The 15654-nt window shown below is 43.4% G+C and overlaps 1 protein-coding gene across 1 annotated transcript in view; it reads left to right on the forward strand.

Moving 5' to 3' along the window:
* The window catches only part of LMAN1L (lectin, mannose binding 1 like), a 104692-nt gene that overhangs the window by 28251 nt on the left and 60787 nt on the right, over nt 1-15654 (forward strand). Inside the window, exon 6 of the mRNA XM_088444645.1 lies at nt 3926-4055. Coding sequence (XP_088300771.1) covers nt 3926-4055 — 130 coding nt within the window. The remainder of the gene's footprint in view (nt 1-3925; nt 4056-15654) is intronic.

Here is a 15654-nt window from a genome sequence, read left to right on the forward strand (position 1 = left end):
TCATGACATCTTTCCCTCATGATATAATATTAGGAATATTGGATTAATCTCCAACTTTTTGCACTTTATATTTATTTACATGAAATGATGCACTGTGACACTTTATTTCATGTTATATTGTGAATTTAATAAAATTGTTTACATCTTTCCAGTCATCAGCGCAATTGTATCCATTTTATTTTTAATTTTTACCTAATAATATCTCCAAGCTTAGATAATGGACAATACTACTTATAACATGTTTCAATTATTAACAGGTACAAATAAACTTGGCCTCTCTATGGGCCCGGAAGTGATTCGCCCCCCAGTACCCAGGCCCGCACAATGTCTTGGTGACCCTTGACGTAACTACTAATGTACACTGTTGGCATAAATATGCACCTTGTGTTGGGGAGTAGCGCGGAGAGTGCACTATTAAAGACACATTGCCATTGCCATTCTTGAAAGGACTTTAATTTTTGCGCTTCAGGACAGGTCTCATCCTATATTTTGAATAGAAGCTTGTTTTACAGCCCAGTGTTGCAGCATTTTGTCTGCAAAGTGTTTTTCCAGGTGCTCACCCAGGACAGTGCATTGAAATGTCTTTTGTTAAATGTTGCTGGGTAAGCACATACACACAACACAAGACAGTACTGATGTTCCCTCACTCACTGGACAATAGAAAAGTTTTTTTTTTTTTTTTTAAATGTGGTTCTATCTTATTTGTTGGAGCCTTGATGAGACATTCTCACTTTTGCACAGTTATTGTCTCTGGAATATATCAGCCTCTCCGGATACACAGGTGAGCATCTAGGTTGTGGAGGGCAGACTGGCACTTAGAGGGGCAGATTAATGTAAGCATGAAAGATGCTAGGACATGTTTGTTGGCTTCCCTGCATTAACTGCCTATGGAGGTGTGGACAGAATCTGCCTACTGTAACTGGCAGATAAATGTACAACACAAGCTGCCAACAGCAGCTCCCATTATATTAAATCTGCCCCGAATGTGTGATTTGGATGCATCACTGAAAAACCAAAGCTGCAGTAAACATATAGCAGCAAATTACTAATCAATTTCTGAGCAAATTTTGCAACAACATCCAATGTTAAATAATAAAGTAGCCAAACTGAAGGCACAACCTCCAATTTTTCTAATTGGGCTACATTGAAAGTGGCTACAATAATTGCCTGGCTAGAACTAAAAAAACCGTAATACTATTACTTGGTTTGCTATATATTTATCTGTGCATAGTCATTTATTTTTATGTGCATTTGTGTTTGAAAGTCAGCTAAGTGATGCATTATTATTTATTTATTTATTACCAGTTATTTATATAGCGCACACATATTCCGCAGCGCTTTACAGAGAATATTTGGCCATTCACATCAGTCCCTGCCCCAGTGGAGTTTACAATCTATATTCCCTATCACATGCACACACACATACACACTAGGGTTAATTTGTGTTGGGAGCCAATTAACCTACCAGTATATTTTTGGAGTGTGGGAGGAAACCGGAGTACCCGGAGGAAACCCACGCAAGCACAGGGAGAATATACAAACTCCGCACAGGTAGGGCCGAACCCACGACCTCAGTGCTCTGAGGCAGTAACGCTAACCATTACACCGTCTGTGCTGCTGATGTAAACCAAACACATGAAAATATGCATATTTTGTGTCTTCATAAATATTAAGTGTCCCTCTAAAGAGTCTAAAGTAAAGCCACTTGAATATTGGGATGGATGCAAGTCCTGTTAGTCTGCTATCGTCCCTCAAGCTTCTCTCTGCCCTGGCCTTTATGTAGTTTCTCCCTCCAACCTTCCAGCCAAGCTTTTAAATAGGACTGTTTGTCCTCTATATATTTATTCAAAACCCATGGTTGTCTGCCACCAAATAATCATTAGCTATGAAGAATCCGGTATCAGTCTTCTATTGTTTACCTTTGATTTATATTAACCACTTAACTGATGTGCTCAGTTTTGATACGAAAGCAGCCAGCTATACTTCAGCTGTCAAGGTGCAACCGCACCATCCGGCTGTATTTTTGAAGAGAAAATTTGTTCTACACATGTGCAGAATGGATCTCTTCTGACTACCTGGACTTTCCTGCGGACCAGGCAATTTCTGACCGGTTTTGATGGTAAAAATTGTCAGTTAAGTGGAACGTTGTGGACCCGTGTGCAGTCATAAGTGTTTATAAGTTTCTATTTCATTTGTAGTGCAAAGACTTATTGGGAAGCAAACTATACAGCACCGGTCTGTGCAGCAGCCTAAAAGAACACAACTGTTATCTGGATTCATATCATACTGCTTGGCTCAATTACTATTCATCATGTAATTATTCTTGGCTATAAATCATAGATTATCAGCAACACTTGGCTAGGGGTAAATACTGTACATTGAGTGACCTTTCCCTGCCACCTAGTGGTAATTTAGTAAAATAGTTAAATTGCATCTTATTTGTAACGTTATAAATTCTGTACTGTACTTAGGGGCAAATTTTTTACAAATTGCTATCTGCACTAAATATTAAGGTTCCTTATCGCCACATATTGGAGCAATATGGATTCTTTTTTTCAACTTAAATGTATCAATTTAAACTGCTGGGACTCAGGCAACAGTAAGAACCAATCCCGGCGATCAGTAAGATTCAATGAGCTCGCATATGTGAACAAATGACTTCCACCTATGGACCCCCTTGCAGCTACTGAGCATGAGCGGCTTTCCAGCTACTGCGTGAGTTGGTGGCCAGAAAGCAGGAGATATCCCTGACAACGCCTGCTCTCTGTATTGTTACATTTACAGGATACTTAATTCTGCCCTTAAACATTCTGAAGCAGCAGTCTCCAAAAATATTTTTGGGAGAATTGATTAATAAATAGGCTCCTTAAGCTTGAATAAAATGTTATTTATCCCTTTAAATTTGATAATTATTTTTAATGTTATATTTACATAATAGTTACATCAGTACTAGAATAAATAATAGTTAATATCTTGTTAAATATTTGCTTCAAGACAAACAGGTAATTTTCTAATGTATATTCACATGGCAACTTTATCTAGAGAGAATGGATGAAACTACTCACTCCCTGTACTCCAATCTAATTTCCCAGTCTCCCAGTTGAATTTATTAGAGACTAGTCATGATGTAGATTTTGGCGTCAATCCGAAATGACCCAATCCATTTATTTTATAGTATTTCTTCATGTTATAATAGCATTCAGCAAAGGAACATATTTCTTCTGGCAGAGTAGACAACCCTCCTGGGTCCTGCCCAACTTCTCCAGTGAAGTATGTGGGGGTTGTAATGACACAACTCACTGTACATTGCATCATCATGGCCCCGTCCACTCATCTTAATGCCATCATTCGCAGCATTGGGCATGGAGACGGCAGCAATGATGTAATTCACGGCGCCACGTCCCTGCTCCTCCTTCATGGACATAACCCCCTCAGAGTACAAATTGAAAAAGTAGGTACAATACGTATGCATATAGGTAGGTTTTGCTTGTCCTATAGAGCACGGCTGTATAGCTTAATGGTCTCCATTTTCTGCAGTTTGTAAGCGATTTGGGAACATAATGATATCAGTCTAATTACTGTACAATACAAACATCTTAATGATAGTCTGTGGCATGGAGAAAACGTACGCTGAAGTATATACAGTCCCTTAGGGGGAAACATCTATTTAGAAGTTGTTTCATTGCCAAACCAGAAAAAATATAAATTGCGTAGGTTTCTTATATTCAAATGTAGCTCGTTCACACGAGAGTTTATATTTGCTCTATTTTTTTTCTACAAAAGAGGCAAAATATTATTATATTATATTTGTTTTAATTCATTGACACAAGAATAAGATGCAATACTGACAAACCAAAGGGGACCAAAATCTGTGTCCTGCTGGAGGAGGTGTCTTGTCTAGTAAATGTCTCTCTTCCCTTCTCAGGTCTCAGTGTCCACCGGGTTCTCACCTAGTGCCAGTACCAATGCCTACACACTCTGTGCAGAGGTTCCCAACATGGTTATCCCGACCACTGGATACTTTGGAATCTCTGCAGCCACATCCGCTTTGGCAGGTAATTTCCCAAAATTTCTATATATTATCAATCTAATGAGTGTGTTTGAATCAGGACCTATAAGTAAAACAGTTTCTCAGTTACAAGACAAACATAAAAAATATTGATTTAATTATGAATCAGAAAGCAAAAGGCACAATCAGGCTCCAAGTCTGGCTTTAGCTTTCTACTTGGTCTGTCAAATGACATGAAGAAAATATATATATATATATATATATATATATATATATATATATATATATATTGTGACACAGTCAGGTTAGGGAGTCCCTCTCCTGGGTAGAGGACTCCTTCCTTACACACACAGCAGCTGGGAAACAGTACGCCAGACTGGATTCGAGTACAAGCTGGTCGGCGCCAGTCTTTATTGTGCAATCTCAGAAATAACATAAAGGAAACAAAACATAACTCCTAGCCCTGTCGGGGCACTAACTTCACAGGTGGTTCCTGCACTACCAGAACCTGGCAGGGCCTAATGCCCTCACCAGCAACAAAGGTACAGCACAACACTCACAGATAGGTTTTTCCAGTGTCTCTGAGCAAACTCCCTGTCTGCTCTCCCAGGTGAGACACTCAGCCCTAAACACACTAGGCTTATATTGGCCACTCTCAGGTGGAAACCCTAACAAGCCTGTTACCAGGCTGCGAGAACCAAAACCTGGAGTGGCCGTGGGTGGAGCCCTCCCTCTCCTCTCACCCACAACCCCCAGGTCCCAAACCGGCTTTTCAAAAAGCCGAGACTCAAGCCTGCTACACTACAGACTTTCTCCTGGGGGTTTAGAACACATAAGACATGAATCTGGGACAAATGTACCTGCCACAGACCACTTTACCAGTGATCCTATCACATATCCCCCCCCTTTGTTTCGACCTGTGGGCCGGAACAACTGAAGCCCCCAAACAATGAACGCGTGACAACGCGTCTGCATTGGCCAGCTGGCTTCCTGGCCTGTGTTCCACTGCAAATTTAAAAGTTTGTAACGCCAAGAACCATCTCGTAATTCTCGCATTACTGTCCTTATTTTCGGACATCCACTTCAAAGGGGCATGGTCAGTGATCAATTTGAACTTTCTTCCAACCAAGTAGTACCTGAGAGCCTCTAATGCCCACTTTATGGCCAACGCCTCCTTCTCCACTGTGGCATAGTTTCTCTCATGTACATTCAACTTTCTACTTAGATAGAAAATAGGGTGTTCCTCACCCTCCTTGTTCTGGGACAGGACCGCTCCTATACCTACTTCTGATGCATCGGTTTGTACTATGAATTCCCTTTCAAAATTAGGAGTCATCAGGACTGGTTGGGAACACAACGCTACTTTCAACTCCTGAAAAGCTTTCTCTGCCTCAGGACTCCATTCTACCATGACTTTTTGTTTGCCTTTGGTCAGGTCAGTCGTTGGGACTGCCACGGTGGCAAAGTTGGGTATAAACCTCCTGTAGTACCCCGTAATTCCCAAGAAGACTCTCACCTGCTTCTTATTCAGAGGCCGTGGCCAGTTTTGTATGGCATCAACCTTATTGAGCTGAGGCTTTATCAGGCCTCTGCCAATGGTGTATCCCAGATATTTTACTTCCTCCATGCCTAGACAACACTTTTTTGGGTTGGCTGTCAAACCTACCTTATAGATGGAGTCCAACACTGCTTGTACTCTGGGTAAGTGAGACTGCCAATCAGGACTATGAATGACCACGTCATCCAGATAAGCAGCCGCATACCGTCTATGGGGCCTTAGAATCCTGTCCATCATTCTTTGGAAGGTAGCAGGTGCCCCATGTAGCCCGAAGGGCAACATCTTGTAATGAAACAAGCCCTCTGGCGCTGAAAAAGCTGTCTTTTGTTTGGCGCTCTCGGTTAACGGTACTTGCCAATACCCTTTGGTTAGGTCAAGAGTGGTTAAATTCCTTGCCATCCCTAGTCTCTCAATCAGTTCATCCACTCTTGGCATCGGGTAGGCATCGAATTTTGAAACACTGTTCAACTTTCGGAAGTCATTGCAGAAACGCACACTCCCGTCGGGCTTTGGAATCAACACAATGGGACTTGACCATTCACTATGTGATTCTTCAATAACCCCTAACTCTAGCATATTTTTAATTTCTTTCGACACCGATTCTCTTTGTGCTTCTGGTAACCTATAGGGCTTTAGATTAACTTTGACCCCTGGGTCAGTGATTATGTCATGTTTAATGACCGAGGTTTTCCCAGGTACGTCAGAGAACAGCACCCTATTTCTGATCAGAAACTCCTTGACCTCTTGTTGTTGAATTGCCGACAGGGTTTTTGCCACTTTCACTTCGGGAACTAAGGGCCCTGGATTTACTGGAGGGGCTCGGACGGCCGACAGTACCGTTCTATCTTTCCAGGGCTTTAACAGATTTATATGGTATATCTGTTCCGGCTTTCTTTTCCCCGGCTGGTAAACTTTGTAATTGACCTGTCCCACTCTTTCTAAGATTTCAGAGGGCCCTTGCCATTTAGCCAAAAGTTTATTTTCCACAGTGGGAACCAACACTAACACTCTGTCCCCAGGAGCAAAGCTGCGTAACCGGGCATTGCGGTTGTATACTCTCTGCTGTGGAGCCTGTTCCAGGTGCTCTCTCACTATTGGCACTACCGCAGCAATTCTCTCCTGCATTTGAGAAACATACTCAATCACCGTTTTGTAAGGACTAGACTGCCCCTCCCATGTCTCTTTGGCAATGTCTAGTAACCCCCTTGGGTGTCTCCCATACAACAAGTCGAAGGGTGAAAACCCGGTGGAGGACTGGGGAACTTCTCTTATGGCCAACAATAAATACGGCAATAAGTAATCCCAATCCCTACCATCCTTGTCGACCACTTTCCTAAGCATGTGTTTTAACGTCTTGTTAAACCTTTCAACCAGCCCATCGGTTTGGGGGTGATAAACCGAAGTTCTTAACTGTTCAATTTTGAACAGGCGGCATAACTCTTTCATGACTTTTGACATAAACGGTGTACCCTGGTCAGTTAGTATCTCCTTGGGTATACCCAGCCTGCTAAAGACATGAACTAGCTCTCTAGCAATGGTCTTGGTTGACGTATTGCGCAACGGGATCGCTTCCGGGTACCTGGTAGCGTAATCAATGATGACCAGAATATACTGGTGTCCCCTGGCCGACTTCATTAAGGGTCCAACCAAATCCATCACTATTCTTTCAAACGGCACCTCTATAATAGGCAATGGAACTAGTGGACCCTTAAAATGTGGCCTGGGAGCATGATACTGACACTCAGGGCAGGATGCGCAAAAGTCAGACACCTCTTTATGAAGCCCGGGCCAGAAAAACCTCTGCATTATTCGCTCAGTGGTTTTCTCTACCCCTAGATGGCCTGCCATTATATGACCATGGGCCAGATCCAACACTGTTCTTCTGTAGGCTTTGGGAACTATTAGTTGTTCCACAATATCTTCCCCCTTCTTAGTCACCTGATATAACAAATCCTGACACATTGCCATGTGGGGATAGGACAAAGGACTATCAGGGTCTACGGGTCATTCAACTGCTCCACGGCAAAGACCTCTCCTCTGACCTCTAAATCAGGCAGACGATCACCTGGCCCAACAACACTTCCCACCTCAATGGGAGGCACATCAGTTGGCGGGCCACCGTCACGCTCCGCATTCTCTAGTTCGCCAATCATAGTAGAAAAAGGGAATAACTCTGACTCAGAAGAAACTCCCTCCTCCACTACATCGACAACCTTCTCAAATGGATCGGGGTTGTTCACTTCTCTAACAAAACGGTTTTCCCACAACTTCCAGAAGTGAGCAAAGTCTCTCCCTAATATTGCATCATACATCAGACCATGCACCAAACTCACAGAAACTATAGCAGAGCCACTTGGTGTCTCGATGTTCACCTCGGAAGTAACATAATATCGAGTATCCCCATGTATGCAGGTCACACCAACAGTTTTCCCCTTACGCCTCAAGGGGTTCACCAGCTCAGCTTTTATAAGTGTCACCAAGCTACCAGAGTCTAACAGTGCCTCTACTCGGTTGCCATCTACAGTGAGTACACACATGTGCTTATCAGTCTCAGCCTGCCGGTCAGCCGTACAGGCTGTCTGTGCAAAGAAAGACCCCCCTGCGGTAGACATGAGCAGTATCACATTGCATAGGTTCAGTTGTAAGTGCACAATTAGCGGCAATATGGGCGAAGCTACCACATCGGAAACATTGAGTCATATTAATGTCTAGTCGTTTACGGGGCAAGAACCTTCCTGGCCTGGCAGGCCTGTCTCCAGGTTCTACACCCTCAGTCTTAGGTACATTCCACCGCCCAGCACCCTTCTCCCCTGGAACAGTCTTACCAGTGTCTGTGGGAGTTCACCGGTGCGCCATCGGGGCTCGGTGGGGCATACTCATCAGCTCCTCAGCCGCCACGTACCTCTCCACCAGCTCGACCAACTGGTCCGCGGACTTAGGGACTGCATGGCTCACCCACTTGCGCAGAGTCGCAGGTAACGATCGCAGGTACCGCTCCATCACGACCCTTTCCACGATCTGTGGTCCCATCAGCGTCTCAGGCTGTAGCCATTTTGAGGACAGATGGACGAGGTCATGCATCTGTGAACGTGGAGGCTTGTCCATATGGAACTCCCAGTGGTGGACCCGTTGGGCACGAACAAAGGAGGTGACTCCCAAGCGAGTTAGGATCTCCTGTTTTAGTTTTTTATAGTCCTTGGCATCAGCCAGGCATAATTCGAAATGTGCTTTTTGTGGCTCCCCAGACAAAAAAGGTGCCACCAGACTTGTCCACTGCTCCTTGGGCCAACTCTCCCTTTCGGCCGTTCATTCAAATGCGGCGAGATAGGCCTCCACATTATCGCCCGAAGTCATCTTTTGGAGGAAGTGACTGGCTCGTACGGAGTGAGTGGTGGTGGGAGGACCAGTATTAACATCTCTGGGCCGGGCGACCAGGTGCTGTACCACCTCTTTTATGGCCTGGCTGTTTTCCGCTAAGGCCTGGCGGTTTTCCGCCAAGGCCTGGCGGGTTTCCTCGATGGCGACCTGTTGTTGCCTGGCGGATTCCTGCTGAAGTTTGTTAGTCTCCTGCTGAGCCCTGGTAGCTTCCTGCTGAGCTGCTGTAGCTTGGAGCAAGGCCTTAATAATTTCCTCCATTTTGTCCTGGGGTGTAGATCGGAAGCTGAACCTTGCCTCTCTGAGCATTGGATGATGCCTCCTCTATGGGACTCCAAGGACACAGTGTTATTTCCACACTCACAAATTGGGTGTCTGTCCCTTTAATTTTTAAATGGAAAGTTTTCCTCTCGCTGCAACTTCAGTGTGTGTGGATGCCCGCATTCTTCACCATATTGTGACACAGTCAGGTTAAAGGGTCCCTCTCCTGGGTAGAGGACTCCTTCCTTACACATACAGCAGCTGGGAAACAGTACGCCAGACTGGATTCGAGTACAAGTTGGTCGGCGCCAGTCTTTATTGTGCAATCTCAGAAATAACATAAAGGAAACAAAACATAACTCCTAGCCCTGTCAGGGCACTAACTTCACAGGTGGTTCCCGCACTACCAGAACCTGGCAGGGCCTAATGCCCTCACCAGCAACAAAGGTACAGCACAACACTCACAGATAGGTTTTTCCAGTGTCTCTGAGCAAACTCCCTGTCTGCTCTCCCAGGTGAGACACTCAGCCCTAAACACACTAGGCTTATATTGGCCACTCTCAGGTGGAAACCCTAACAAGCCTGTTACCAGGCTGTGAGAACCAAAACCTGGAGTGGCCGTGGGTGGAGCCCTCCCTCTCCTCTCACCCACAACCCCCAGGTCCCAAACCGGCTTTTCAAAAAGCAGAGACTCAAGCCTGCTACACTACAGACTTTCTCCTGGGGGTTTAGAACACATAAGACATGAATCTGGGACAAATGTACCTGCCACAGACCACTTTACCAGTGATCCTATCACAATATATATATATATATATATATATATATATAGAACAAGGGTACTGTTAATAGCGCTACACCAAGAATTATCTGTGTTTAAGTCCTTTAAAATGAATTCTTCCAAAAATACACTCCCCGTGTGACAGGTGGCTGCCAATTTTCTCCTGAGAGACTGTTGTTGTATCGTCTCAAATAGTAGTTGAGTATTTAAAAAAGGAGGTGAGAAAAGGCGCTCTCTGGTGTAGTATTTTAGAAATATTTGAATTTTCAAGATAAGTATTTCAAGTACCTTCATCAATTAAAAAACAGGCACATCAGGGGTCTTAGTGTGGAACCTCCTCACACCTCCTCTCGCCCTGCCTGGATGCAGCAGCGGCAGCTCGAGAGGAGGTGTGAGGAGGTTCCACCATTGAATGTACGGGGAGGAGCGGAACCAAAGTGATTGTTTCAGAATTCTGAGGGCACACTTGATAAAGTTATCTGTCGATTCTGGGATTCTTTTTGAGAACGAGCACACGCTGGCTCCACACTAAGACCCCTGATGTGCCTGTTTTTTAATTGATGAAGGTACTTGAAATACTTAACTTGAAAATTCTAATATTTCTAAAATACTACACCAGAGAGCGCCTTTTCTCACCTCCTTTTATATATATATATATATATATATATATAAAATCCACCAACTTAGTCCGGCACTCCTTACAACCAATGTTATTTAGTGAAACGCTGCGGTGCACTCTTTAGGATAACCACTCATCCAAATAAGGAAAGCAAAATAAAGAGGGATACATACAGCCCCTCGTCCTGTATGTATCCCTGAGGACGAGGGGCTGTCTCTCGAAACGTTGGATTAAAGGTTTCATTTTTCGCAATTGAACAGTCTGCAGAGTGCCACTTTATTTTGCTTTTCTATATATATATATATATATATATATATATATTGACGATATTAAAATTGAACCTCTATACACCCCTGCCTATACCTTCTAAAATCCTTCCTATAAAACTCTAAGAATAATGCTAATTTGTGTACGCAATCATACAGTAAATAGAGACTCCAGACTTAGAACATGTGGTTCCAAAGCACAAAGTATTATTCAAGTAAAAGTACAGTCAGTTACACGCTATTGATCCAGACACAATTAGACGCAAAGGAAATATACAGACCCAAGCACAGTATACATACGCAGAGCTTCCGGACCCGGTGATAGGTCTCAGCAAGAGACCCCTCGTCATTCAACATTCAGCAAGAAGACACGAACCCAGCGTTTGAGCACACATTTTTATACCCCCCAGAATAGAATGGACAATAGAGGAGTTTGTTGCTGATGTCATTGGTTCCAGGGGAGAAGCATCTGTTACAGAGCTTTTAACAGGCTGGTTGAAATAGACTCTCCCTGCCTCTAACAGCTGAGGGTCTTCCCTTCTCACCCCCACTGCTGCATCCTAACAGTTGTTTCTAAAATATACATTTTGTTGCTTGTAGTCTCTGCGGTCCATAAGTTGCGAATGCATGATGCGATCTCCACACCGATAGTACCGGAATTCTGTTGAAAGAGTACGCATCAGTACGAACCCAAACACTGCTTTCTTATCATGTACAGAACCTAAGTTATCAAATATCTTTATTTCACAGCATTTAAACTAACTGAACCAACTTAAATCATATACTTTAAAACTTACTAAACCTTATGTGTGAATATGTAATGTATGAGTATTCGGGGTTTGATATAAGGATGCTAGCTAACTTGGGGCAGATGCGTGCGCATAAAGCTAATTATACAGCGGTTTCATACAAAGTCCTATGCATTCGCTAATATGCGACTAGTTAACAGCGCAATTGAGCGTATTAATGTGTGTATGAGAAATGATGAAAGATGCAATCGCATGTTGCTAATAGTAATATCGCCACATGTACTAAAGGGTAAGTTTATCTAAAATGGCGCTTAGGCGGCCATTCGCAAAATGGCATCTTGCGATCTCATTTCCAAAATGGAGTCTTGCGGCCAGTCACAAGATGGCATCGCTGCGATTTAATTTTAAACTGATCTGGTCTCAGCCAATTATCCAGCTTCGACAGTCCACCCTTTGATAGCAAACAACCTGCTATCACAATCTGTTGTTGGAACTTAGGCTTACATTTACATATTATTTTGTGTTATTATGGGATGGCACAAGGTGGTTCTTACTCCATCAATAATGTGTCTCTGAGTGGGGACATAAAACTACTATTATACGCACACCGCGGATCTTGGAAGATCATGTGAAAGGTGTGGGGATGCACCAGTCTTATAAAAGCAGTCTTGAAGGGGAATTGAGACTTGACATTACCTGAGGTGTTTTAAAAATAGCATTTCAATAATATTTTCTATGCATGTCTAAATATAATACATTAAATGATGGTACTTCCTAGCTCAGGGTTGTAATGCAGTTCTGTATTTACCTTGGTATTCATACTGGCTACCATCATCATTACATTCTTTCATTTCACTCTATTTTTACATTTTCCACACTTCAACACAATAGGAACACATCGGATGCATATGCCAATTATTATGATGACAATTAGTATAAGGATCAAGAATTTGCCTATGCTGGCGATCACTTCCTGGGCCCATTCTCCTAGACCTGAGAACCATTTCACTGGGTTCAGCCATGACACCCATCCTTCTATCTTTTCCCCTACTTCAGCCACTGAAGCGTTATGGTTCTTACGAAATTCCCACTTTAGCTGCAGAATCTCATCCATCTTCCAGTCTATCACCTCCTTAGGGTCGCTGGTATCATTGGTGAAATAAGTGCAACATTTTACTCGAAATTGGGTGGCTAACGCAATACCCTCCAGTAACAGCAGTTAAATAATTCAACACTAGCCTGTGTTGCACCAGTTCTTTCTTGTATGCTTGCAATTCTCTCCCTGTGTACCTGAATGTGTCATCGTACATCTCGGTGATATTATCTATCAATTTAGCAAGTTCCTGAATGTATCTAAAATTTAATGTACCCCAAGCAATTCTGGTGGGATCCAGTGCCACTAAAACTTGAAAGCCAGTTGTCTCACTAATTAACTGAGCGGCTTTATGCATATCACCAGGTATCATATTTCTCTTGCCTCTGTGTTCATATTGCGTGTGAAGATATGGTGATGGTGTGTTTTTATGTATACCAAGCATTTCAACATGTGTGAAGGTCATAACTTCTGGGACTACTCTTCCCAGGTAACACAAACCTTCGGAACTCGGGGAGAGCCACTTATACGCCTTTCTTCCACATATAAAATATACATTATCGGGAAGAACATAAGGAATGCTATGCATCATTATCATTAAACACATTTCCCTTGCAAACAATCCTATCTCAGGCTCTTCCATCTGATATATGCAAGTTTCTGGTTGTATTATTTTAGCACAATAACCATCTGGTACCTTACCAATAATTTCTTTGGTGGAACTCAATGTATACCGGTACCTAAAATGTTTCCCACTTGATGTAATTGAGCGTAACAGATCATGGTTTATGGACTCATTATCAGCTCTTTGTGAGAAGGTCATCGTCTGATTATTCCCCGTCACTTCCCAACCTCCGGGTTTATTGGGGTTGGTTATGTTTAAACACAAAGTGATCTATCTACTTGAAATTAATAGAGTTTGAAATGAGGTGGTTTGGATGAGAGAAATTTTCCATCCAAGGTTTTCCCTTTTTGCAATTCTAAAATTTCCGTGGTATTCAGCGGAAATGGCACCAACCCTATGTTATGCTGTCCCTGTGGCCCATGTGAACACACCCAGCAATCAGTTTGATTTAACACTTTGCCTACCATGCTATGATAATCCTCTAGAGGATACCCACCCCAGTACGAATTATATTTAGGTTGGCACCATTGGAAACAGTTCTCATCAACTAGGGACCCACAAAGCTCACAAATACAGGAATCTTCAGACGATAAACCTCCACACCTTCCCCGAGTATCTGGAATGACAGCTCTCTTAACAATAACAGTACTAAGATTGGTCAGACACTCCCCTGATTGGCATTGCACTCCTCCTGTCTCCACTCCATCAGCACTGCCATCAGCTCCCGTTTCCTCAATCGGTCCCCCATCACGGACACTTGATATCCCCGAACTGACCAGGATGGTGAACCCTCTAAAAGAGAATATGAAAATGAACACAGCAAGCCCGTCCATTTTAACAACAAGCCCTGCAAAATTTCTCTCAGTTCAAGTATCTCACTACAACCTTTTCAATCCTCCCGGAACAAGCTCGCGAGCGACAGGTCCACACTATCAGCCTTGTCTCCGACTTGTTTCTCCACCGGTTGCTTGACCTTTTTGCAGTGAGTGGAATGGACCCAGGTATCTCTCTCGGCCACCTTCAAAGATGTAGTACTCGTCAGCAACACCTGGTATGGACCTTCCCACCGATCAGTCAAACAACCTGAACGCAAGAAATTTCTGATCATAACATATTCTCCTGGTTCAACATCATAACAGTTAGTTTCAGGCATATCATTAGACAACAATTTCAGTTTCTGCTGCTGTTGCTTTAACTGCTTACTCATTGATATAAGATACTTTACAGTTATCTCGTTGTTACCCTTCAAGTATTCCTGAGGGCTTATAATCAAATGAGGTTGTCTACCGAACAGTATTTCAAATGGGGACAGATTTAGAGGGGGTCTAGGAGTGGTCCTTATTCTATGTAAGACCAAAGGTAACGCTTCTGGCCATCCTAGTCCAGTCTCTGCCATAATTTTACTTAATTTATTTTTAGTAGTCCCGTTCATCCTCTCTACCTTGGCACTGGCTTGCGGTCAGTAGGGGGTATGAATTCGGCTATTAATACCCATCAGCTTACACATATTTTGGAACACATCACCTGTGAAATGAGTACCCTTGTCACTCTCGATGATTTTAGGGATACCGTACCTGCATACAAATTCCTGGACTATTTTCTTGTCAGTAAACGCAGCAGTATTAGTGGCCGCAGGGTAGGCCTCAACCCAGTTAGAAAATACATCGGTGCACACTAATACATACTTAAGGTTCCTGCAGGGTGGTAATTGGATGAAATCAGTTTGTATCACCTGGAAAGGTCCATCAGTCGGTGGAATGTGGGACGGTTTGGTAGAGATCGCTTTCCCTATGTTCTTCCTTAAGCAGGTCAGACAGGACATTGCTATCTTTTCTGCTTGTGAAGAAAATCCTGGTGCACACCAGTATGCCCTCACCAACTTGCACATACCTTGTTTTCCTAGATGAGTCAGACCGTGTGCTGCCTCAGCCAGGCTGGGGTAATATGCCTTGGGGGCAACTGGTTTACCTTGTCCGTCCCTCCAGAGCCCGGAGGACTCTTGCCCACATCCCTTGGACTTCCACATGGATTTTTCCTGAATTGAACACAAATTTTGCATCTCAATTAATTTCAGCATGTCAATTGTTTGGAAAGACATAAGTTTTTCAGTTGGGGAAAACATTTTCAACCCTGCTGCCCATTTTGCAGCTTCATCTGCCCTGTTGTTGCCCAGTGACACCGGGTCATCCTCCCATGTATGGGCTTTACACTTAATTACTGCCACTGTTTTGGGCAGTTGGATTGCTTCTAAAAGGTGTTTTATGTGTCGGGAGTGTGCAACTGGTGTGCCTGCTGCTGTCATAAAATTTCTCAGACGC

Source organism: Taudactylus pleione, unplaced genomic scaffold (genome assembly GCF_031769625.1).
Source record: "Taudactylus pleione unplaced genomic scaffold, aTauple2 ptg000019l, whole genome shotgun sequence".
NCBI lineage: Eukaryota > Metazoa > Chordata > Amphibia > Anura > Myobatrachidae > Taudactylus > Taudactylus pleione.